This window comes from Diceros bicornis, chromosome 15 (assembly GCF_020826845.1).
Source record: "Diceros bicornis minor isolate mBicDic1 chromosome 15, mDicBic1.mat.cur, whole genome shotgun sequence".
In the NCBI taxonomy this organism is placed as follows: Eukaryota; Metazoa; Chordata; class Mammalia; order Perissodactyla; family Rhinocerotidae; genus Diceros; species Diceros bicornis.
In genome coordinates this window covers 64,566,164-64,593,263 of record NC_080754.1, presented here as the reverse complement: position 1 = coordinate 64,593,263, position 27,100 = coordinate 64,566,164, and the positions used below count along the sequence as shown (strand labels likewise).

Below are 27,100 nucleotides of genomic sequence, written 5' to 3'. Positions count from 1 at the left end.
TTCTTAAGAAGTTCACATTTATGAATCTATACTATTGAAAAAATGTATATTTCACGTATCTAAATTCTATTAATCAAAACAAGCTTGCAACAAATCTCTAGCATTCAGTTGGCCTCTTTAGGTATAAAAAGCAAATGCAAAGGTTATTTTGTTTTTGTTTTTTTAATAACAGACTTACTGACATATAATTTAAATATCATAATTTATACAGCTTTTAGCATATCCACAGAGTTTTGCAACCATCACTACAAGCAACTTCAGAACATTTTCATCATCCTCCTAAAAAACCCCATACCTACTAACAGTCACTGCTCCCCATTTCTCCCCATCCCTAGGGAACAGCTAATCTACCTTCTGTCTCTATGGATTTGCCTATTCTGGACATTTCATATAAAAGGAATCATACAATATGTGGTTTTTGGTGACTGGCTTCTTTCATTCAGCATAATGTTTTCAAGGTTCATCATGTTTTAGCATGTATCAGTACTTCATTCCTTTTCATTGCTGAATAATATTCCATTGCATAGAATATTATGTGCCAGGCACTGTACTAAGTGCTGAGGACAAAAAGACTAATAAATCATTGTACCTGCCTGGAAGGAGCCAGCAGTGCAGTGCTAACTCAAGTTAATTCCAATGTCTCCTTCTCTGAGAAAGGAGAAGGCCAGGGAAGTGGCTGATTAGCAACAAGGTTGCAGAGATAATATGAAAAGGATTAAAGGAGAAGTCGAAATTAAAAGTTAAAGCAAAAAAACTCAAGATAATTAGGAGATTAATTCCACTATTTAGCCTTTTATCTACACCTATTGTTTCCACACCTATAGTTTTTCAATTTCCATTTTCTTTTGACTTATCTATTTCTGAACATCCACTTCTCTGAATGAAGTGCATAACAGATGCCACTGGGAAAAACATCTAGAAAATGAAATATGCATGAATTAGTTAATTCTTAGAATTGGAGATCCATCTATTTAACCAGTATTTCTTGAGAACTACTAATTGCTAAGCACTGGGTACACAAGGGAGAATAAAACAGATATGTTCCCTGTCCCAACTGGAGATTACATTTTGCTAATGGGGCTGACAGATTACTAACAAATATATATCAAAATAAATACATAATCACAAATTGTAACAAGTGACATAGGGATATTTAAAGAAATATTTGTTGAATTTAATTTGGCGGTTTTCTTCTTCTATTTTGGAGCCAATACTCTTTTCCCTCAGGTCTCAAATATTTCTATGTCTCCAACAGAGTGGGCTAAAGGCTCATAGCCCTAAGTGATATTATACTGACCCCTTATAAAACTGACGACATATAACAGTAAAGCCTAATGTTCTGCATAGGGAAGAGTGGGAAGTATGCTAATCCAATGAGGTCCAGGACATCATTTTTGGTATTCTATGTTGCCGTGCAGAGAATATAGGAGCATACACACAAAACAAAACAGAAGCAGACTCATAGATACAGAGAACAAACTGGTGGTTGTCAGAGAGGAAGCGGGCAGGAGAGTGGAGGAATAGGTGAAGGGGACTAAGAGGTACAAATTTCCAGTCATAAAATAAGTAAGTCATAGGGATGTAATGTACAGCACAGGGAATATAGTCAACAAGATTGTAATAACTTCATATGGTGACAGATGGTTACTGGTCTTAGGGTGACCATTTCATAATGTATATAAATGTCAAATCAGTATGTTGTACACCTGAAACTAATACAATATTGTATGTCAACAATACTTCAATTAAAAAAACAAAAATACACAAAATTTCTTCCATAATAAAAAATTATTTTTTTAAAAAGAGCATGTTATTCTGCATATCTCAGCCATGCTTTGACAGGGCTTAGGTAGGAGACTGACTGTCTATGTTGAACTGCCTTGAAAACCTGTGGAGTGCTGTTACTCTAGTTGTCAACAATGTGGACCACACATGTTCAGGTGGCAGAGATAACATTCTATTATGAAACCCAAGTAATCTTCTGTTTTTACCTACACAGTACATTGAAGATTTTGAGAAGTGCTTACACACATATAAGGTAAAGTTTTCAGAGGTTGGATCAGAGCATGGAAGTTATTATTTAATAACAGGTAGCTTAAAAATGTGTGAGGAGAACCATTAATTGCTTCTTTATTTACGTGAGGAAAACTGTTAGAGAAAATTTGACTATTAAAAAAAACCCTCAACATGGCCACTATCAAACATCTGGCTTTGAGTAGCACTGCCACCTCAAGGTTTAGTTTGGAAAAACTTATTTTAAAATGTACTTCCAAGTGAAAGGACCATGCTGCTTAGGGTTATTTACCCTCTGTTTAAATAGAGGAGGATATCTGCCAGATACAACAATTTCAGGGTTGAATAACTGGTAATAAGCTTATCTGGGACAGCAGTTTGAAAAAAAGCTGCATCTTGGTTCCTGAAGTTGAGGATATAGCAGGAGATATCAAATTATCTACTCACACAAGAGAAATATGATTGCAGAGAGTTCAACTAGTTAAATCAACATGTGCTGCAGGAGACATAATGTCTAGCATGTCATTGGCAACAGCCACTTTTCTGGTAAAGCTCCCTAGTGTAATTAGTGGAATTAACAGAGCTAAAGAAAGACTCTACGAACTGAAGGGGTGGCTAGTATAGAAAAGCCTTTGTCAGAGATACAAACTTTATACCAATGTATGTAAAACTGTCGAGGAAAAAAAGAAAGTGAAACTTGGGTCATGGGTAATTTTGTCTTCAAGACAGGTAGTCTTTGCTATGCATCAGGGAGAGACCATCACGTCTCCCCATCATCTGGATGAAATAGTCCTCAAGATAATTTACCTCTCTTTGCTAAGTAACCTCTGATAAATAATTCAGCTTCTGGGGCATCCTTATCCCCACCTTATATTGCAGACACAGACACTTTAGAAACTGGAAAGGGGTATCACTTTCTAAACTAATAAATTGGCCTTCTGTTTTATATTACAGTTGAGTGTGAATTTATTCATTGTTGGCCCATCACTGCTCTTCTGATCATTTTGAAATGCAGTGACTAATAAAAGTCCAGTGTTGGATGGCTAATACTTTAGATTATTGTACATTCACCAGGGTAAATGCTATCTTCTGAGGCTTTTTAGCATATTTCCCTGTTGGTGCCACTTCCCACCCTTCAATACATGCTTTCTTTCTACTTCAACAGGGAACATGCATTGAGTTCACAATTATGAGAGACTAGTATTCGTGGTCTAGTATTAATAGTCTAGTATTAATGGTAGCCATTATTATTTTAGTTATTTGGAGTTATCTAAATATAAACAAAAGTGGGACTAGGATACAACATTGTTTTACATCATTTGCTTAGTTCTTTAATGTTGAAACAAATTGGTCCAGAGCTGATGTCTGCACACGAAACCAGTAAGTTACTGTATAAAGCTGTGAAGTAATTTTTAACTATTTTCTCAGTAATGCAATAGGTCATCAAGCCTCAAATGAGGAGAATCTTAGGGTCTACAGACCATAAAAAAATTACATAAAACATTCTCTGGCCCAATTAAAATGGGAATCTTTGTATCTACAATTCCGCTTAAGGAAGCCATAGACAAATACAGCTCTCAGTGCTCAGTAAGCAGAGGAGCAGGAGCAGGAGGAGTGACAGTTTTCATTTCTTGAATACTTACTCTGTGCCAGGCACTTGGCTAACTGTTGCATATAAAGTATCTTGTTCATCCTTATAAAAATCTCTGCCACGGGTATTACCCCCATTTTAAGATAAGAGAACCAGGGTTCAATGATGTTATATAGTGTAAGGACATATAGCCAGTGAATGGCAGAATCAGAATGTGGTTCCAGGTCTATCTGACTCTACATTTCATGCTTTTGACCACTGCTTCCCAATTGCTAAACCCAAGATTTATTGTAATTTGGTTTTGATTTTAGAGGAAAGAAATAAAAATGTTGGTAAAATATTTTAACTAAATACATTTCTAAGTGGCTCAACTCACAGTGCTGGATTAATAATATTTCTAGTCTGCTTTTGCTTCTCTGTCATACTTATCCAACCTGGAACTAGCCAGTTATAGGCTTTCCAGAATTGATTTTATTTTTCTATGAATTATTGTTAAGGGAAACTTCTGTTAAAAGATAGTTGACACAGAAGATGGGTTTCTCTCACATAGATTTATGAAGGTTTCTTACAAAATGGAGAGGCCTCTGTTCCATCAATCCCTAATGTGGCATCTGAATTAGAAGTACAAGAAAAGCTATATTGAAGGTGAGAGTGAATTCCAACTCAGCACTAAAAACTAAAGCAAACAGAACCTAATTATTAAAATAACTAATAATGGCGGTCCCTTTAATCAGAGATGTAGGTGAAATTTCTTTATATGGGTCCCATGGGAAACTATTTAACTATATACGGTTTTGTTATAGATTTGGGAAGGAGAGTTTTTCTCTTGGATTAGTTATCTTAAAATTAATAACTTTTAATAACTTATAGGAAAATAACTTTTTAAAACTTTTCTAGAGGATACAACAAGGTATAAACATTACTAATCTTGGAATTCAAATATAAACATATTATTACATTTATGCATTTCAAAAGACTTTTAAGGTGAAACTAGATGTCTAAAGAATTTCTGTGTCTCTCAGCAAGAGATCTGTCTTACTGATGAGCATGGAGACTTGGGGAAAACAAGGGACATATTAGAGAAATGTAAAAGGGATAAGGTGTTTATACTTAAGGCAGATTGAGCACCTAGAATAGTAGAAGTTTTCAAGCACTATGCTTAGTTTATAGAATGTATTTAGATATCAAATAATTTAGATACTACATTATGTTATTTAAAAATAAACATTTTTTGTTGTTGAGGAAGAATCGCCTTGAGCTAACATCTGTTGCCATTCTTCCTCTATTTTGTATGTGGGAAGCCGCCACAGCATTGCTGATGAGTGGTGTAGGTCTGTGCCCGGGATCTGAACCTGTGAAATTGGGCCACCGAAGCAGAGCGCTCCAAACAACCACTATGCCATGGGGCCGGCCCCTAAAAATAAACATTTATTGGATCAAGAACAATGCTAGATATTTAATAATCATTATATTTAATCTTCAACAACTCCAAAAAGTAGGTATAATTAGCTCTATTTTATGAATTTGGAAACCGAGGCCCAAAGAGGTTGACAGGCTTGCTCAAGGTCATAAATCATGGTAGGAAGTGTAGGAGTTAAGATTCAAACACAGACCTCTTAGAGCCCAAAGCCCATGCTCTTTCCAGTATGACAAATAGGCTTTTGATCAATTTCCTTACTCATTGCCAATTTCACCAGTTATTGGAAGAGCTGCTAGTATCTTAGAGGAGAGGAATAGAATTAAAAATAAGTTTATTATATTAATAATTAGTACCAAAAGGAAAAAGTTCTTCAGAAGAAAACCCAGTGTATTAACTATGGAGGACTAAGTGCCTCCATAGAAGGAAAAAGCTAGTTTATCTTAATTGAGTCCAGTAAGAACTGGCAAGTCAGGGTGAACTTCAGAAAACGAGTACTAAGAAAGTAAATTTTAAATAAATTACAATTCTATTAGGACCTATGAGTGACCTTTTAATATGTAAAAATAAGATATTAAATAAAATGGGCAACTATATTTATGAACGTCCATTTCACAGCTCCATTTTTTATGAGTCGGGGAGGCAAGCTACAAGCAGTTCAAATGAAGTCAACAACATGACAAGGCAGGGACCATGGACGAACCCAGGCTGTCTATGCTGTGCGCCGGACATGCAGCACACGCTCAATTCGTGTCTCCAGAAGGAGTTGTTTTCAAAAGTATACGGCAATTGAAAAGATGTTCATCTCACCAGTAACAACAGAAACGCTAATGGAAACACAACAGGTCAGTTTTCACCCATCAGGTCAGCAAACTTGAAGAAAGTCTGAGAGGCCTTTGTGTTACCAGAGTGTGAGAGGTAGACACCTCCTTACACTTCCGGGTGGCATTTGAATTGTACAATGTTTTTGAAGGATGACTTTGGGAACATGTGTGAAAAAAACAATATTAACCTTTAGCAAATAACTCCATCTTGAAAAATTTATCTTAAGGTGATAATGGATATTTGCAAAAATCTATGTGTGATACCTCCAAACTTACAAGTACTTCAATATCCACTGTCAGAGAAAAAAATAAATGAATTATGACACATTCATCAGTAGGATACTATACAGTCATTAATATATTTACAGATGTAGAATACTATTTTTGAATAAGCGGTAACTATAGTATGTCTTCATTATATGTATGTTATTAAATACATGTATTTCATAGCAGAATGCCTTTTCCTACTAAAGAAACATAAACGCCTAAATGCAGCCCTGATAATAACTGAAAGAATACATGAAATATTCAACAGAAATGAAATGCCAATCAAAGCTCCTTTTACTAGAGTTGAATAAGTGATGCCCATCTGAGCAAAGAATATCGATATACGTTACAATTTGGGTCATAATTTTATTGTTAAAGCCCTTTTCTAACTTTTCTCTAGCAACGTCAATTCAAAAAGCAGATGTATACATTTGAAAGGAAAACTGTATTACTGTTATAGAAATGTCATGTTGACATTTTATTTTGTCTTCTCGATGAATTTTAAAATAAAAATGGCATCAGATACACTTTTGTATATTTTTTTATAAGTTAAACTTGAACGGATTCTCACTGATTCATTCTCTCTCTTTCTCAATAACATGCTGATACTCTCTTGCCTTATTTTATCTATTAGAAGAAGCACTTATATTTAAGCAAAATCCATTAATAAAGCATCTCTTCAATTGGAATCTAAAGGCTTATTCATAATGCCTGGATGAAAACTTACCTTTTTGACTTCTTTACTTGATCTGAATGTCTGCTGAACAAAAGAATCACTTTCAATGGCTTCAATTTCTTTTACTCTTTTTACTTGTTCTACCAGGGTGGCTTGGTCTAAAAAAAGAGGCTATAACGTCAGTGTGTTTTGGTGTATAAGCTTGTTAACAACACTATACCATTATATATGAAGTAATTTTACAATTTATGAAATTTTACTGGATGAAAAGAAAAGACATGATAGTTAAGCTATAACAAGAAACTTTTTCTCCCCTAAGATACACAAATATAACATTCCTACACACTAAGACTTTCACCTAAAATCGAAAACATTGCTGAGAAAGCACTGCTATCATGATCCAAGCTAATCTGGGTTAATCTGGTGGGAGCCCTTTTGAAACAAATTAAAAAAAGACTATTATGAAAATACACATACAATAAGAGCACAATGAATCCACCCACACTCATCACCCAGTTTCTATAATCATTAACTGTTATTCTGATTTAATCTATCCATCCTCACTTCAGTTTTTTTGGGTGGACCTGGAGTATTTAAAAGTAAATCCCAGACATCACACCATGTTACCCCTAAATATTTTATTAGGCATCTCAGATAAGGGCTTAAGAAAAAAAAAACAAAACAACGCAGCAACGTAACTACAATGCCATCTTCACATCCAACAATGTTATCAATAATTCCTTATATCATCTTATACTATACATGTTTAATTTTCACTGATTGTCCAAAAAATGTTTTTACATTTGGTTTGTTTGAAACAGGATCCAAACAAGGTCAACACAATACACTTGATTGATAAATTTCTTAAATCTCTTTTAATCACTTACAGTCCACCATCCCTCCTTTCATTGACATTTATTTATTGAACAAAACGGATCATTTATCCTTTAAAATTTCCACCTTCTGGATTTGGCTGATTTTATTCTCATGGTGTCATTTAACATGTTCCTCTATCCCTCATATTTTGTGCAAACCAGTAGTTATATCTAGAGGCTTGATGAGATTCAGGTTCAATGTCTTTTGATCAAGAATACATCATAGGTGGTGCTGTGTAATTCCTATTACTTCGTATCAGGATGTGCTTCTCCCACTTTTAGAGATGTTAAAATTGATCAGTGTGTCCAAGGTGATGTCAGCCTGACCCTTCTATTGTAAAGATCTCCACCAACCTTTCACTTAATGGTTTTAGCAGACATTAATGTTTGTTGCTTAGACCCATTATTTCATTAGAGGTTGCAAAATGGTGATTTTCTAATTCTATTATTCTTCCTGCATTTATTAACTCTGATTCCTCTATAATGAAGAATTTCCCTCATAGACTGTGACTGTGAGGGAAGTGTGGTGACTGTGAAATATAGTCTCTACAGGAAAGGGAGAATAAATGTTTAATTCTTTCACTTTATTTATCAATTTTGGTCCAAAGATAACCATTATGAGTTCATGAATATTTATATATTTGATATATTTCAGTCCATGGTAGTCATTTTCATATTTTGATACCCAAATTATTCTACTTTGGGTAGTGGGTGACTTCAACTTGGCTCCTGCAGCCTTTTGATATGATCCCTAGTAGTTACGGCATGACAAGATGTTCCAGGCTCATCTAGTACAGTTCTTGTCCCAGACCGGAAATTAGCTGTTTCTCCCAAGAGCTCAGACTCCTTTTAGCAGGGAATGATATTTAGAGACAATAACCGGGGCACTAGGGGTGTTCATTGTTACTGGATTATGATTGCTTCTCAGCCTTTTCAGTAGGTGGGGAAAAATACATATTTTTAGAAGAGAAAAATTAATATGAATTCATGCTGATACTACCAACCAAATTAAGGACTATAGGACTTTTAGTTAAAGTCTTTGATTTTATATTTGTATCTTTTCTCATACTCTAAAAACTTAGGCCTTAATGATATGATCAAAAGTACTTATTGTTTTTCCTAATATTGAGCTGAATATGTATTAGTTACAAAATAATAAGACAAACATTACTATTAACAGCAAGATGAATTAATGCAGTTTAAAATTTCTTTATCATTCTTTTTGATCTTAGGATTTATTCCACTGATGAATTGTCAAAACACTATGCTCTAAAGTCACTTGAAATAATTCTCCATGTGATTATGCTACCAACTTGATATAGAGTTAGATTAGGTTCATTTGTTTCAGTTCATTTTTTATTTTTAGGTCTTGCTTCATTTTATTGCCTTTGTGATTAATATTTGTCTTTAAATTGCATAAAACACTTAAATGGTTCTCAAGTAAAAACTTAAAACAACACCATTTCAAAGAAGTGCAGGTTTCCTTCCCTATCCCATTCTTCTAGCTGTCCCGTGAGCCCAGAGGTAATCATTTTTATTAGGTTTTGGTTTTTACCCTTACATTGTTTACTTCTGAAAATATAAGTGTACATATTCTCTCCTTTCTTACACAAGATTAGCATGCCACACATTCCTATGTGTATTACTTCGTTCATTTAACAATATGTCTTCACTATTACTCCACAGCAGTAAAGAGACTTCCTCATCCTACAAATTAAAGCTGTACAGTAATCTATTTTATGGTTTCATGATAGTTTTTTCCCACCAATGCCCTCCTGATGGTCATTTGACTTGTTTCTAGTCTTTTGCTTTTACAAATAGCCACCTGCATGTGTCATTTCGTATTTTTGTATTTTTTTCACATGTTAGGTGGGCACAAAAAATGCAACATCATGGTTCATATCCTCGCTGTTTAAACTCTTGCTGTAAGCTGATATGAATACATAGCTGAATTAGGAGCCACTGTATATTCAGCTGAGGCATCTAAAAATGTTGGGATTTTAGACTTTATAAATAAAAACTGGATTTGCTTCTAAGAAACAACTGTAATAACTGGTTTGTCAAGAAGGTGGAGCTATTTGCATCAAAGTAATTTTTACATCCCAGCATATCTAAGCTGAAAAGATTAAATGTTATAGAGAGAACGACAAGAAATTTTGTTTCGTAAGTTCAATAAAAATTAAGATTTTATGAAAAATTTTTGTCTCAACTTTTGGCCAATCACAAATTATAATTATATAGTCTTATGCAAGCTCCAGTTTATTCAAGGGAAAGATGGTGCTTCTGAAGATGTGTCCCTGACAGACGTAACCAGTCTTTTCTCATGTGAGAAACCATGCATGGAATCTTTGGAAGTAACAGCCCCCAGAGCAAACACTCTCACCTTTGGAAGGGTATATTTTCGTCATGAAAGCAAGCACTGTTAGAGTGCCATGGAAGAGCGAATAGTTCCACATGCTTCAGAAGAAAAGCTCCTGTGGAGTTTAATTATGCAATGTTCTAATGGAGCACGTGAAATGAGAGATTTTTGCCCAGCTAATTTATTAATATTAACACATGCCATACCAGTGGATAATTTTTTTATTAGTTACATGAATAATAGTGTTAATATAGCAAAGAAAAATTATAATGGATACCATTCCACATGATCCAACTTTAATTTGTCAGTATGAAAACACATTTGTTTGTATAGGTCTTAATTAGTCTCACTATTATTTCACAATCATTAATTCCCAACCAAAAGACAACGTTTCTGACTTCAGGATGATGTGTTATATGTATCAACTGTTTGACCCCTTGAATTTTTTCTCTAACATACTCTCTCATTTGGATTCACAAAGCACGTCGTTAGTATCAAACGTCAGAGGTGAGCTCACCAACAGTACTTGATGTCTAAAGCTTGTAGTGTTTGCAGCTTTAAATATGGACATATGACCAGCCAGTATGTTTAGCAAAGTAGCACTGGAGAAATTATAAAGGAAGGATGGAGAAAGATTAGAGAAAACCAGAACATTATCTTTGTGTTTCTTAAAAGATCACTTCAGGACTAACGAAGTGACAGGGTAGATAGGGGCAGGCCAGTTTGCCTTACTTACAATATGAAAATAAACCAACATAGCTTTTACCTTTCAACGTGGGAACCATTTTACTGGTGATATTTAAATTAAAGAATGTGATATTTAAACTAAAGAGCGTGATATTTAAATTAAAAGAGTAAGCGAGTGAGATTTAAAATTTGTAAGATTTATGGATTTACATTTTCAGCCTTATAAATAGCTCAGCTCCATGCTGTCTGAAAACAACAGGCATAAAGAATGTTTTAAGGTGCTTCATACTCAAAATTCTAATATCAATGCCACAAATGTACGTCTTGAGTATAAATCTGTCATTTTTGGGAAGCAGAATAAAACACATCAATAATATATAGTAAATTGTTTTAAATTCAGGTTCTTAAGTTACACACGCCAATTTGTCATTTAAAAATTCTGTACCAGTTTTAAGACTAGGAAAAATGTGAATTAAAACTAGTTATTGTTTATATGCTCCACATCAATGTCTAGCATAAAATGTATCTTGTACATGAGCTAAAAATAAAGATAGTGACAAAGTTACTGGGAGAATCAAAATTACAGAATGTTTTTAAACATTAACATGGTAAACCTGAGGGAAACATATCTATTAGCACTTGATGCTTTTTGATAAACATATCATTGGTAAATAAGATGACTTCCACAGGTTGTCTGCAGGATGTCAGTAGAAGGGATACATATTTCATAGTAAAATAGAAAATAATGGAGTCAGAAAGCTAAATCACCACAGACTAAAAAAGTCAATACTCACTGCAAGAAAAATCAGTGTTATGAAGAATTAAAATCAAACATTTTATTGGTTATTGTTGATGTTATATTATAAAAATTAGGCTCACCTGCTACTTCAAGTTATATCTGACAGTCAATTCTGCATGATACATTTACAGTTTTCTTCTAAAATATTATCAAATGGTTCACAAATTTAAGATTAGTAAATAAAGATGACAAGGTCCAATATAAACCTTTAATTTGAAAAGACAAAATTTTAATCGGTACACCATTTGTTGGTTACAAACATAATCCCACCTCCTCGGCACTGGCAGCAATGCTAGGCTGAGAACAGCAGAGGGTACTGTTACCCAAGATGTAATCACGGGATAAAAGACGCGTTTCACGAAAGGTATTTTACACATGAGAATCTCATCTTCAACTGATTCCTTTCGAATGTTAATATTTTATAAATTTCCCCAAAGTTAAAATGCATTTTATGTTACAAAGAGTTTGGGTCAGTTGGCCTCAAGTTATTGAGTTACTTATGCTATTCCTCTTCCAGGAAAAAAATATTTATATACTAATAGTACTGCCACAAATACATGAATATAAAAACACATCTTATTTTCAGTTTAAATTGACTCAAATTTTAGTCAAGAATGGAAACATCCGTGAAATTCCTGTTTATGGTACGCTATATATATATAAAACAAAAGATTCAGATACTGAAATGTAAAGCATTTTCAAGTGCTTTACAAGAATGAAAAAAAAGCAAACAATAACTTGCTATTCAATAAATAAATAAACAACTATGGCTATCAATAAAATCTATAAACAAGTAAAACATCCTATAAAGCTTACTTGGAATTCTAAAGTTATTAAAACAATTTCTCACGAACACAGATTTTAATGAAACACAGCCACTGTTTTCCCTTTCAATAAGTTCATTTTCAATAAGTCTCTTTCATAGAGCATACATGGTATATATTAGAAATCCATCCAACCCCAAAACTTTAAGGTTGTTCATAAGTCCCATATCATCCCTGGCACAAATTTCCAGAACTGATATCCACAAATAACCTGGAAGATGAAAAAACTTCTTAAGTAGAATGTGGCTTGTTCTGGAAGCTTACAATACAGTACCAAGTCAAATATGCCAATGAGGCTTCTGAAGTGTCTCCAGTAACAACCCCCCTTGGATGGGGTCCAAGACAGATTCATCTTATATTAAACTGTTTTCCATATCAAATTAAATAAGAAGAAGAACTTCAACATGACTGTACCAGTAAAGAATTTCTGATAAACATTTTCTTTTTTGCTGAGGAAGATTCGCCCTGAGCTAACATCTGTGCCAATCTTCCTCTGTTTTGAATGTGGGACGCTACGACACCATGGCTGACGAGTGGTGTAGGTCCACGCCTGGGATCCGAGCCCGTGAACCTGGGCCGCCGAAGCAGAGTGCGCCAAACTTAACCACTACGCCTCCGGGCAGGCCCTTGATAAACATTTTATTAATGCAAGTGAATTGAGCATCAGGCTAGGCTTTATTAAAAACAAAATCCACACTGAGTACCTCATTTAGCGCCTCTCACCCAGAATGTGCTGACCTTCTCTGAATCTTCCCTGTCATTTAAGGCCAGGCCTAATGCCCACCTTTGATGATGCCTTCCTTCCCTTGCCCGTGAGAAAAGGGGTCTCTTCATTTGGCTCTTAGCATAGGTTGCCTTGCACTGATATTAATCTCTTCATTAGTGAAAGCTTCATTTCTCCAGCTAGAGAGGACAAACCTTTTTGTGTCAACTCCAGGACTTAGGGTAGTGTGCTCTATTATTCAGTAAGCAGTCAATAAACATTTGTTGAAAAACTGAAAATTAGAGGACATTAAAGTAACCATTAAAAAAATAAAACTTCATGGGGAAAAATGTCAAAGTAGAAGAAATTTTTGTAATTTAAAACATTAAATGTCTCTAAGTGGTTAGTTTTAACAGCTCTGGGTTCAGAATATCTGGGTTAACCCCTGTCTCTGCTACTTACTAGCTGTGTGACCTTGGGGAGGGTTCAAGCTGTGACAGTTTCAGTTTTCTCTACTCTGGCATGGGGATGACAGCACAAACATCATATGACGGTTGAGAGCTTGACTTCTTCCCTCCCTCTCTCCCCATCTCTCTCCTTTCTTCCTTTCAAATATTTGAGCACATTCAATGTACCAGGCTAGGATTTAGGATTCACATACCAGGATTTAGAAACAAGAGTTTCTTCTCTTATGGAGCTTATATTTTAATGGGAGAGACAAATAATAAACACATAAACAAACAATACATAAGGAAAATAGAGCAGGGTAGAGGCGAGAAAGGAGAAAGGTGGGGCTATTTCAGGTGGGGTAACCAGGAAAGAACTCCCTGACGCAGAGGTTATTTCAGCAGAGAGGAGTCATGTGAAGGAGCAAGCCATGAAAATATGGGAGATGATATCTGTGCTCAGCACAGGGTCAATGAAGCATTAAATGCACTTAATAAATGATAGCTATTACTAGTAACAGTATAGAGTGCTAAGAGTACTAAAGACATGGAAATTGGCTAAAAGTTTGTATATAAACCACTCAATTTCTGACCATATGGTTTAAAGCTGGCAACCTTTTTTGAGTTCAGCCAGGTAGTAACTAGCTTTAGTTTACACCTCTTGTGGCATCACCTGTGATATGGCAGGACTGTGGGAATGATGGGAAGAGGGGACAAGCCTATGAACATCTCTGAGAAGGCACAAAAGCCCAGCTGAACTTCATCACTCACCATGACCCCGGGGCCAGCACTGAATGCTGCAGGTTGAGTGGGGGAAGTGGGGCTCTGCTGACTCATGGACTGCCAGGCTCCGGTGACTCGAGACAGCACGTCCTGTCACTTCCTAATGGATGTCTAGTAACACAAACTCCCCAAAATGGTAGTTATATGGTAGAAATCATGAAATAAAGCAAACATATTTTACTTGAGTGTCTGTAGGTCTACAGACATTTTGTTTAGATCATCAATATTTGGAATGCCTTTCTAGTGAGGAAGGTCATAGAGGGTAATTTTTCATTTAAATGGTTGTTAAGAAGGCCAGATGAGCTGTTCTGGTAGCAGAAGCAGTAACAGAAGCTTACATTTATGGCACTCTGCCCTAAGCACTTCACACGGATCACCTCACTTAACCATCATAACCAGGAGAGACAGTACTATTATTATTCTCATTGTATAGATAAAAAACTGAGGCTAAGTAACTTGCCCAAGGTCACATGGCTAGTTGGTGGCAGAAATGGGATTCAATCCCTAAACTGTGATCCAGTCATTATTTCTGAGTCAAATAAACTCTTTACCCACACCTGCCAAGCAACAAATTATCTCTTTCCTCCTTTTCATCCATTTATTAGAAATAATAAATGTTCTTGGTATTGTTCTTATTTTGCATTTTAATGCTTATTTATTTAGTAAAATACAATGTAGCTTTATTTGTAGAGGAGATGCCATATGTATTATCTTGGTTTTCTGGCATTATCTTGAGCAAGATTACAGATGTATATTTTCAGAATCTTTCCCACTTGAAACAGTTTTAAAGAATTATATATGTCACATTTGGAAAACCTTTATTAAAGAATAAAAAAAATAAAGTTTTTAGAAAACATAGCATTCTTTTATTTAAGCCTGAAAACAACCTGAGTAGTAAATTATCACTTAAGAGCTGTTCTTTATTTATTGTGTAGCAATTGTTGTTACAAAAAAACTAGAATGGTTTCTGTGAATTTGGCTAAACCAATAACCACTACGTAGTCCAATGTATGGACTATTGCCTTACGCTTGTATCAAATGTAATAAAGATGGGTAGTCAAATCTACTTTATTAGAGTGGTAAGAAATAATTATTCCAACAAAGCTAAAGCTACTGGAAGTTTTCTTACTTTAATAGAATAAAAGGAATATAATTTGAGGTATACTAGATTAATAGGGCAGAATATAGACTCTGAAGTTGTGTTTGCTGTCCATTTTAATTCTAGAATTCTTATTGACTCTAATTAAAATTCTGTAGATGGAAGAGTTGTATGTTTCTAAGGAACCTGCAGCGAATGCTGTCTGCCAGCCATCTCCAAACACCCCGTAACCACACACAATTCGCCTGTCAGGAGAGCTAATGCAGACATCGCAGGGCACACCACATTTGTCACTGTGGCTAATATCAGAGATACGCAGCTCTTTTTTCTTAGCACACAAAAGCAAGATATGTAATTCAATGCTCAATTTACCCTTGTCTCGCAGGAGATTTTTCCCCGCTAATTGATAGAAATTAAGCCATTAATCAAGCCACTAGCCATCATTCAAACCAGAGAAGATGAATACAAACTTTCATCATAACCACCTTCCCCATTTTAGTGTTCATTAGCATTAATTTTTAATGCAATTATGCTATTCTTTTACGCTGAGCTCATAAATTACTGCTCTTTTGTTGCTGGCTGGCCTTGTAAAATCCAAACTAATGCTTTGTGCTCTGATCTTAAAGGCAATTACTAGGTTCTTCTATCTTTTATATCTTTGCATCCCCAATAACCTTTATATATAACGAACACCCATGACCGACTATGCCTGTTTGTTTTTTTAATGCCTCTATATAAATCTCTGTGAACATACAAATGTAGTCAAATGTATCTACAATAAACATATATATATATATATCTACACGTACCACATACATTACAAAATATAGAAGTTAATATAAAAACAAGATCTCACAAATTCATATTGTAATTTAGGTTCAAATATAAAGATATCATTATAGTTTCTCATGATTACAATGTAATGCATCACTGTATTAAAGTTACAATTTTTATAACAAATTAGAGAGAAAATAGGAATATTAATAGTGGCTGACTATTATAAACATTTGTAAGGGTCAAACAACTATTAAAAATAGAAAGAATAACTATGAAATATCAAAATCCCTTAGTTCTTTACCTAGGGTTATTGTTTTACGTTTAAATCCTTACTTAAAAAAAATTGTGTTGAAACCCGAAAATTAATGAGATAAAAATGAAGAGTACCATTCATCCAAAAGTGTGTTTACGAGCACATATAATTCCATAGTCTTATATTTTGCAAAGTGGATGCATCAGTTTATTAGAGGATGACAGTAAAATGGAAAGACAGATTTTCCAGAAACAAATATTGAACCCAGAGGCAACATATCTACTCTGTCCTCCATCCCAGAGAAGGTGAAAGTTGTACTCTCCTTATAGTCCCCCAAAAGCATGGGTTACACTCACTTCTAAGGTGCAGAGGAGACAAAGAACATCCATAACTCTCTTCTTGTATCATCCCAGTAATGCCTTTGCCTTTGCTTGCAAGTTGTTATGTTCTGGCTGCCTACTAGCTAGAGAAAGGGTGCATATGTGGCATCAAGATTAACGAAATAAAACTTATTGGGAAAGCGTCAGTAGCACTGGTGTTGGTGTCAGCCCAGCCACCTTCTGGAGTTGCACAGCTGCTGCCTACCCCAAACATCATGGGATTGGGGTAGGGAGTGGAGAGGATATTCAGGAGTCTTCTACCAAAAAAAGGTTTGCATCATTAACTTCTTAAGATATAAAGAAGGTGATGAGCCACTTGACTTCATCTTATGTTTCCTCTCATGGCTAGTTCTTTATTAGATTTCACCTTTAATAGGAAGTTATACATGGATTAGAAGCAGTGAAGCTTAATTCCACAAGGACTTGATTCTCCAAACCAGGGGACTTATTATGCCAGGATAAGTGGACAGCTTAAGCTCATGTCTTTTGTGATCGGTTCCTTTATGATGTCAGAAGAAAATAGGTACTAACATATTTGTATTTGAACATTAAAGTTGTCAGTATAAAGTTTTGACTTCTAATATCTCTTCTTATAAGCATTTTGTGTTTGGGCTCTAGACTTAGAGAAAACAGTCCATGGCTCCACACACTTTAATTTCTCTGAATATGTTGATAAAAATGCTGGAATTCAGAAACAGGAATTGAAATTAATTCAGCCAAAATGTATTTAGTGCCTAAATATGCAAGGTGCTAGACTAGGTGCTGGAGATTTCTGGTTGAAAATGACATATTTTTTGCCCTCTCAGAGTCCATGGGCAAAATGAAACTAACTTTTATTTATAATTTTTACTTGCAAGTAGTTATGAGCTGATAACTACATGGACTTGTGTTTACAAAGTGCCTTTGCATTTGTTATTTCATTTGATTCTGAAACAGACAAAATTTTTGGTAATAAATAATACTCTCATTTTTCAAACCAGATACTTGATACTCTCAAAGTTTAAGAGATATCGTAAGAGGCAGAGTTGGGACATGAAACCAAGCCTTTTGTGCTTCAAATTCTGTGTGCTTCCTATTGCACCAGGTGGCTCCTGAGCCTCTCAATCTCCGATAACTTTACATGATAAATAGTTCTGATTGTTTATGCTCATTTTATATACTTATCAAATTCATATACAATTTTGATCTTTTAAATAGAGATGGGGTAGGGAGGATGGTAGCACATGGTAGAAGATATTAATTTCTCTTTCTTAAAAGCAGAACATAAGGTTTAAATAAACCACTAAATACTTCAAATTACCTTCATTGAGGTATAATTTATGTATAATAACTACACTCATTTAAAGCATACAACTCAGTGAGTTTTGAGTAATGTATACACCTGTGTAACCAGCACCACAATCCAGATATAGAATATTTCCACCACCACCAAAAATGTCCTTGTGCTCTGGATGGTCAATCTCTATCTGTATCCTGACCCCAGACTATCACAGATCTGCTTTCTGCCAGTATAGATTAGTCTGCATTTTCTAGAATTTCACTCTTTCATGTCTGATGTCTTTCACTCAGCATATTTTTGTGATACCTCCATGTTGTTGGCTATATCTGTTGTTTGTTCCTTGTATTACTGGCAAAATTCTATTATATAAATATCCACAATTTGTTTATCCATTCACCTGTTGATGGACACCTGGGTTGTTTCCAGTTTCTGGCTTTTGAGAATAAAGTTGTTATTAACATTCACGTACAAGTTTTTGTGTGGACATATGTTCTTACTTCTCTTGGGTAAACTTAATATTGGAATGGCTGGGTTATATGGTAGGTTTGCATTTCTCTGATGACTAACGATATATTTTTTTAATGCACTTATTGGCCATTCACTTCTTTTTTAAAGTGTGTGTTCAAATCTTTTGCTCATTATTTAATTAGGTTGTTTGTCTTCTTATTATTGAGTTATAAGAGTTCTTTATATATTCTGAAGATACATCCTTTGACAATATGTATTGTCATTATTTTCTCCCATTCTGTGACTTGCCTCTTTATTCTTAATGGTGTCTTTCAAAGAGCAAAACCTTTTTAATTTAAAAAAGTCCAATTTATCATTTTTAAAAATGGTTTGTACTTTTTGTGCCTATCAAAGAAATATTTGCCTAACACAAGGCTGCCAAGATTTTCTCCTATATTTTCTTCTACAAGTTTTACAGTTTTAGCCTTTATATTTAGGTCTGCAATACATTTCAAGCTAATTCTTACGTATTGTATGAGATAAGGGTAAATGTTTATTCCTCTCTATAAGGATATTCAGTTTTCTCAGCACCATTTATTGAAAAGACTTTCCTTTTCCCCTTGAATTGCCTTGGTAGTTTTGTTGAAAATTAATTGGCCGCATATGTGAGGGTTGAATTCTAGTCTCTCTAGCCTGTTCCACTGATCTATATGCCTATCCTTACAGTAGTCCACAGTCTTGATTACCGCAGTGCTATAGTAAGTCTTTTTGTTTTTAATAAATTTTTATTTATTTTTTCCCCCCAAAGCACTAGTAGATAGTTGTATGTCATAGTTGCACAGCCTTCAAGTTGCCTTATGTGGGACGCGGCCTCAGCATGGCCAGAGAAGCGGTGCGTCGGTGCACACCCGGGATCTGAACCCAGGCCGCCAGCAGTGGAGCACGCGCACTTGACCGCTAAGCCATGGGGCTGGCCCTATAGTAAGTCTTGAAATCAGGAAGTGTAAATCATCCGACTTTATTCTTTTTAAAAATTGCTTTAATTATTCTGTTATTTGCATTTTATATAAAATTGATTCTTAGTATAAACTTTGCTCGTAATGCTTTATGTGAATTTTAGTATTAGGATGCAAAGTATAACATATAATGAAATTCAGTTTCAGAAATAAGTTGAAATATAAATGATTAATAAAATTACTCTCCAAATATTAGTTTGTTAGGTACAACACTCAAATAGGAAAACAACTGCCAACTACTTAAATCAACTGTAAAAATAGGTTTTGGGAAGTGATCAAGTTGTAAAAATATTATTTATCACAAATAGATACTGCTATTATAAATTTTTATTTCTTCTGATTTTAGAGTCAAAATTGAGCCACATTCATGTTACTGTATAAAAGAGTTGCCACATAATAAGATAATGGTTTGAATGACTAAAAAAATGTTGATGGAAAGTTTTTTTTTTTTGGTCAGTGAATGTAGTTTGGAAAATGTATTCAGGTGTAACTGATGAAAGAAAAATCAGAGGAAGGGAGAATAAAGGATGACAGACTAACAGAAGAAACAATTTTTCAGGGACTGTAAAGAACCAAGCCTGAGTGCATATGTTTAAGAGTCTGAATTACTTGGAGAAATTCTAACTTTCCAGGGAACAGAACTGGGGCGTGTAGATCCCAAATCAAATGGATGAGTAATCTCTACTCAAAGCATCATTTAAGAAGCAACATACATACACATCCTGAACTGAACTCTCAAGTCTGTAATTATAATCTCTTCTCTGTTCGGTCCATAATTTTGCCAATACTTTGTCCTCATTACAGTTTTTTCCTTCAAAGAAATGCAAATAAGATTCTTGGCTTTTAATCAAGAAAATCTCTAAATGCCACATTATCTATATTATTAAAATAGGGTAGGCTCTGCGTGTTTCTGCATGTTGAAATACAGTTGTTCAAGCTGTATCAAGAAATATATATGATTCTTATTTGGTTTAATTTATTGCTGCTAACTGTGGATAGGCCCGAAATCTCCTTGACAATGTTATGAAAATTATATGATAGTAAGTCAGAGCTATGAATTACATGCATAGATGTATAATTTTTTCAATTAAAATATTCTGGTGAGATAACCTAATAATTTGCTTTTTAAGTTCTACTTTAAGAAAAAGAGGGCAGCAAACATATAAGTTGGAAATATCACATCAATAACAATCATACTCTTTATAAACATGGAGAAAAGTTTCCATATTCTAACCTGTTTCTAATACATTATGATATCAATAAAGCAAATCATACCCAATTCCCACATTTGCCACGAGACATATATAGAGCCGGATACGATAAGGAGCAGAGTAGAGTATAAACAAAGAAATAAAGGAATTAACAAATGGAAATGAGAGACATATTTTAGCCCATTCCTCCGTGACTTTGAAGGAAATCAGCTATAGGAACAAAATAATATTAATATTAACCATTCATTTGCCTCTAATAGTGTTTTCTCATGACAAACAATGCCTTAAGTCATAAAGCTGCAAAATAATAGGCAAGTCCAGCGTTATTTATAGGTGAACTAAGTGACTGTAAAAATTAGTGCTCTAAGTTCCAGCTTCACAACCAACTATATTATCTTCAGCAAGTGTTCCCGTTACACTTCTATCTTCTCTTCTGACTTAAGATATGGTATCTACTAAAGTGCAAATATGATCTCTACAGGAAGATATGGAGGAAGCACTTTAGCAGATATGAGTTGATCGTTCCACAGAAGAGAACAGGGCCCTGTAGGACTGATAAATTTGGAGGAAGTAAAAATCTAGAAGATGAGTAATTGATGGAAAGATCAAGACTGTGTGGGAGCTAAACCCTGGGAATAAGGCAGGACAACGAGTTCTGAAGATCTGAGCAAAGGGGGCAGGACAAGAAAGGAGAGTGAGGTGGTGACAGGACAGTTACAATGCAATACAATAGTTTCTATCTTTCATGTGTGTATCTGGCAACGACAGCCCAGTGTGGGAGGACAGTGGCTCAAGGGCATAATCTCTAACCACAGGAATTTCTAAGCAATCTGTTCTTCACACATTTTAATTCTTATGGACTCACATCAACTACCAATACGTGATTAGAGTTCTCAAGATGTGTGATCTTTGGGAATGGGAATCATTGTGCAGCATCTCAAAATCTGAGCAGAAAAGTCTATAATGGGTCCATGTAAGTGGAGCAAGTTATAAACCTCTTGAGGTATATTTGCCATGTTTGTAGCATCTGTAACTGGAATAATCAGGGAATATTAGTTATGTTGGATATAAGTAAACTTTAAGTAGAAAATGTAGGAATAAAATTCCAACCCATGAACACTAAGTTTAATTAAAAATATAAATTTTATATATACACACATACATATACATGCATAAACATTTTCAGGCCTACTTAAACTCGTTTAATAAACACAAAACTGATATCATATAATAATATTAGCACTAAAAATAAACCTTTGCAAATGAAACCACTGCAAATCCACAATTAATTTTAAACATTTTAAGAAGAATTTTTAGAGGTTGACTCAGGGCCTGGTCCCAGCAGCCAGATGGACAGAGGAGTTCAATAATCCAGAAGCCATGAGACACTGATTAGTCAGACAGCAAAACAAGTCCCTGGAAGCAATTACCGTCCCACACGTCAGAAAGCCATTTGACCAAAATTGTCAGAAAATGGGTTTAGAAGATAAGTGTCAGTGTCTCCCTTTCTAAAAATCTTGTTTAGTAAACACATTCATAAAGCCAGTTACTATTTCAAACAATAATTACTCACTGCAAAAAGTCTTTGTTCAAAAATAACAACTGAAAGAAAGTCTTTCTAAACAAGACAAGTTGACTTGTTCCTCCATGTGCTGATTGTGAGGGAGAAAACGCTTATGTCTTTGTGTCTGTCCAGTCTGAGATACTGCAAAGCTGTAAGCTCTAAGAGAATCTGATCTGGTCCAAAAGGTTATCAACCATCCTGAAATTTTGCTATAAAATAGCAATGGGCCAAACCAGTGTTAATTAGGGAACCAAATATTGTGTTTGCAAGTCTAATAACAATAGTGTTTGGATCATCTAGTAGGTATTTGTTGAATGATGAGCTGAACAGAGGCAGGCTACTGTTGTTTAAGAATGTGGCATTCCTTTATTGGAGAGGGAAGCTCCTTGAAGATTCTCTTTCTTTTGTTTTTAATTTTTGGGAAAATGGCCGATACAGCAATCTTTCCTCAGCAGTGGGGGATATGTTCCAAGACCCCCAGTGGATGCCTGCAACTGCAGATAGTGCTGAACCCTATATAAACTATGTTCTTCCTATACATACGCACCTATGATAAAGTTTAATTTACAAATCAGGCACAGTAAAAGATTAACAACAATAACTAATAATAAAGTTGGCTTTGGGGCCATAATTAAGTAAAATAAGGGTGACTTGAACACAAGCACTGCAATACCATGACAGTCGATCTGATAACCAAGAGAGCTACTAAGTGACTAACGGGGGAGTAATGTATACAGCGTGGGTCCGCTGGACAAAGGGATGATTCACATCCCGGGTAGGATGAAGTGGGATGGCGCAAGATCTCATCATGCTACTCAGAATGGCACACAATTTAAAACTTATAAATTATTTATTTCTGGAATTTTCCATTTAATATTTTTGGACTGCAGTTGACTGTGAGTAACCGAAACCACGGAAAGCAAAACTGCAGATAAGGGGGGACCACAGTACTTGTTTACTGCTCTCAAGAATTTCTAGAGACTACTTAAAAGCTACCTTTTCATTGTCCTTGAAACTACTAAATGATCCTTACAGGAGCAAGATTATATTTCTGTTTCTTCTCTGACCCATCATTCAATAGAAGTGACCACTTACTCATTCTTCAAACTTTTTCATTTGGCTACCATGACACCATACACTCCTGGTTTTCTTCCACCTCACTGGTCACAATTCCTCATTTTCCTATACTGGCCCCTCTAAATTTTAGCCTGCCCCAATGCTCAGTCTGGGCACCTTCCTCTTCTCTATCTTTATTCTCTCTTTATAGGTGATCTATAGCTATAAATACCATCTAGATGCTGATTACCTTCAAATCTTTGGGTTGAGTCTTGACATCTTTATCAAACTCCAGATCTTGATTTTTCTCTCTTACCTCCTGTTAAACTATTACTTTTCACTGGCTTCCTATCACATTTAGAATAAAATTCAAACTCCATACTATTACTTACAAAACTATGTATAATCTGGCTCCTGCTAAACTCTTCAACCAAATCTCTAACCCTTGCCCTAGCCACACTGGCCTTCTTTATGATTCTTGAGCATTCTAAACTTGCTTCCCCCTTAGGATCTTTACAGAAGCTGTTCCCTCCACCTAGAATGCTCTTTGCCTGGGAAGCCCCTTCCTGTTGTTCATATTTAGTTTAAATGCCAGCCAGGGAGGTCTTCCCAGAGCCACTGGTCACTCTACAGCACATCAAGAGAGAGTAGAGAAACCAGTTAATTGTGAGGCTATAATAGAAGTACAGGCAAGAGGTGATGACTACCCAGATCAGGGGTAGCAGAGAAGACAGAGACGTATTTTAGATGAAGAATAAACAAGAATTTTACGGAGGGAGAGGGAAAGAGAAGAATCAAGCTGAGTTTCAAGTTTCTGTATCAAGTAACTAGACAAAGAGTAGTGCCATTTACTAAAATGAAGACTTGGGAGTGGATTTAAGAGTTCAGCATTAAAGATGACGATTTTGAGGGGCCGGCCCCGTGGCGTAGTGGTTAAGTGCACGCGCTCTGCTGCTGGTGGCCCAGGTTTGGATCCTGGGCACGCACCAACACACCGCTTGTCAGGCCATGCTGTGGCGGCATCCCATATAAAAAAGAGTAGAGGAAGATGGGCACAGATGTTAGCCAAGGGCCAATCTTCCTCAGCAAAAGAAGAGGAGGATTGGCAACAGATGTTAGCTCAGGGATAATCTTCCTCACACACACAAAAAAAGATGATGATTTTGAGATGCTTGTATGTTAAAAAATATGTCTCCAAGCCTGAAGTTCAGAAGAGAAAGTCTGGGCTGAAGATATAAATTTGGAAGTAATAAGCATATACAAGGCATTTACTCCAATGGAAAATGATAAATTGACCTAAAAAGAAAAATTATAGAGATAAAAAGCAAAAGGACTGAGTTCCAGTGAATGCCAACACCTGCAGATTGGGTAGAAGGAAGAGATAGGGTTGGCCAGGGCTGGCAGAAAAATCAGGTAAGTATTATGCCATATAAAGTGAAAAAGGGGTAGTTTCAAAAAGAATGGTGTGGTAAGTTGTAAGTTATGTTAAATGCTGCTGCAAGGTGGAATATGATGAGAAAAATTCCACTAGATTTGGCAAATTAGAGAGTAATGGTGATTTTGAAAAAAGCAGTTTTAATGGAGTGATGGGTTAAGTCCCATTGGAAAGGGATGATGTTTAAATGAAGACTTCTGTTTCCTAGATAATGGAGAATAAGATTCTTTAAGATACTTCTGCTAAACACACCAACAAATAATGCTGGATGAAATATTTTTAAAAATCAGATTAAATGTATTGCTGAGATCCCATGAAGTAAGAAATCCACAAAGATCAAAAATGAAGTGAACAGTCCCAGTAGTCCTCTAATTCATAAAGAAATGGAATTATTTGCGAAAAAATTTTCTATAAACACTAGGGTCAGAAGGTTTTACAGAAAAGTTCTAACAAAACTTCAAGGAAAAGATAATTTTAATGTTAGACAAACTGACTTCCTAACTCATTTTGTTAGGCTAGCACGAACTAGCTTTCAAAACCAGTCAAGAACAGTCCAAAAAAGGAAAAGTTATAGAAGCAAATCATGAATGCAGGTACAAAAAGGGTAAAAGAGAAGAAAAAAATATATATACATATACACATATATCTGTACACAAACATATATACATATATATGTATAATTTATATATAAACAAATGAAATCAAGGAGTGTAAAAAAAGATAATACATAATAATCATGTTGGATTAATTCTAGGACTGCAGACTTGGTTCAATATTAGAAGATATATTAATGTGATTCATAACATTGTCTGACTAAAGGAGAAAAACTAAACTAAATAACTAAAGTCTTTAATGACATTCAACATTTATTTGAGATTAAAAATAAGGCAGGAAGGAAATATCCCTAACCTGAAAAAGGGAATCTACCCTTCCCCACAAAAAAACCCCCCAAACGAAAGCAAATTGAAAAAGGTAAAGCAAATAGCATACTCAATAATACAATGTTAAAAAAACAATATCTTTATGCCCACAAGCAGAACAATGATGCTAGCTATCATCATTTCTATTAGGTATTAGTGGTCCTAGTCAGTGCAGTAAGATTTAAAAAAAAGAAACAAATGATATAACAATCGGAAAGGAAGAAACAAAAAGGTCATTATTAATAGACAATATGATTCTCTACGTAGAAAACTCAAAAGTACCTACAGATAATTTATTAGTTTAAGTACAAAGTCAATATTTAAGAGTCAACTGCATTTGTGTAAATCAACCGTGAGCACAGGACATAATTTTTAAAAAGATACCATTTTAGTAGCATAAAAATATAAAGCCTCTAAGAATAAATCTAACAAAGGATGTGCTAGTCTCTTAGGGAGAAAATTATAAAAGTTTATTAACAGATACTAAAGAAGACCTAAGTAAGTATGCAGAGCTATACATGTTCAAGGATGAGAAGGCACAATATCATAAAGATACCATTTCTTACTATGGATTCAGTGTAATTTCAATAAAAATCTCAGCATACCAATTGGTCAGTCTATTTACTTATCTATTTAGTGAATTAAAAAACAAATCCATCCTCAAATTTATATGGAAAAGTAAAGATTAAAAATAACCAAAATATTCATGTAGAAGAAAAATGAGGTGGGTGACTTATCTTACCAGACATTAAGACTTATTATAAAGCTAGCAATTAATACGTGCACTATTAGTGTAGGGATAAATAAATTGACCAATACAACAGGACAGAGAGGCCAGAAATAGTCTATATATATTGGGAAACCTGGTTGATGAAGGAGCTGGCATTGCAGTTCAGTAGGGAAAAAGGAGTATTTAATAAACGATGTCTGGATAAACAGTTACCAACATGAAAAAGGAAAACTGGATCCTCATAGTGCACCATTTACAAAAATCAATTCCAGGTGGATTAAACATTTAACTGTGAAAGACAAAATCTTTAGAAGACAATGTAGAAGAATATGATTATGACCTTGACTGTTATGTTAAAAAACATAAAATAAAGGACTGATAAATTTTAATACATAAAAATTAAGACCTACTGAGAGAAGATATCTGCAACACATCTTTTTTTTTGTTTTTGTTTTTGTTTTGGTGAGGAAGATCAGCCCTGAGCTAACATCCATGCCAATCCTCCTCTTTTTGCTGAGGAAGACCTGCCCTGAGCTAATATCTATTGCCAATCCTCCTCCTTTTTTTTTTCCCCCCCAAAGCCCCAGTAGATAGTTGTATGTCATAGTTGCACATCCTTCTAGTTGCTGTATGTGGGACGTGGCCTCAGCATGGCCGGAGAAGCGGTGC

The 27,100-nt window shown here is 35.1% G+C and overlaps 1 protein-coding gene across 1 annotated transcript in view; it reads right to left on the bottom strand.

Moving 5' to 3' along the window:
• Nucleotides 1-27,100, bottom strand: part of RSRC1 (arginine and serine rich coiled-coil 1) — a 380,198-nt gene that overhangs the window by 3,680 nt on the left and 349,418 nt on the right. Inside the window, exon 8 of the mRNA XM_058556451.1 lies at nt 6,840-6,946. Within this exon, the coding sequence (XP_058412434.1) occupies nt 6,840-6,946 (107 nt within the window). The remainder of the gene's footprint in view (nt 1-6,839; nt 6,947-27,100) is intronic.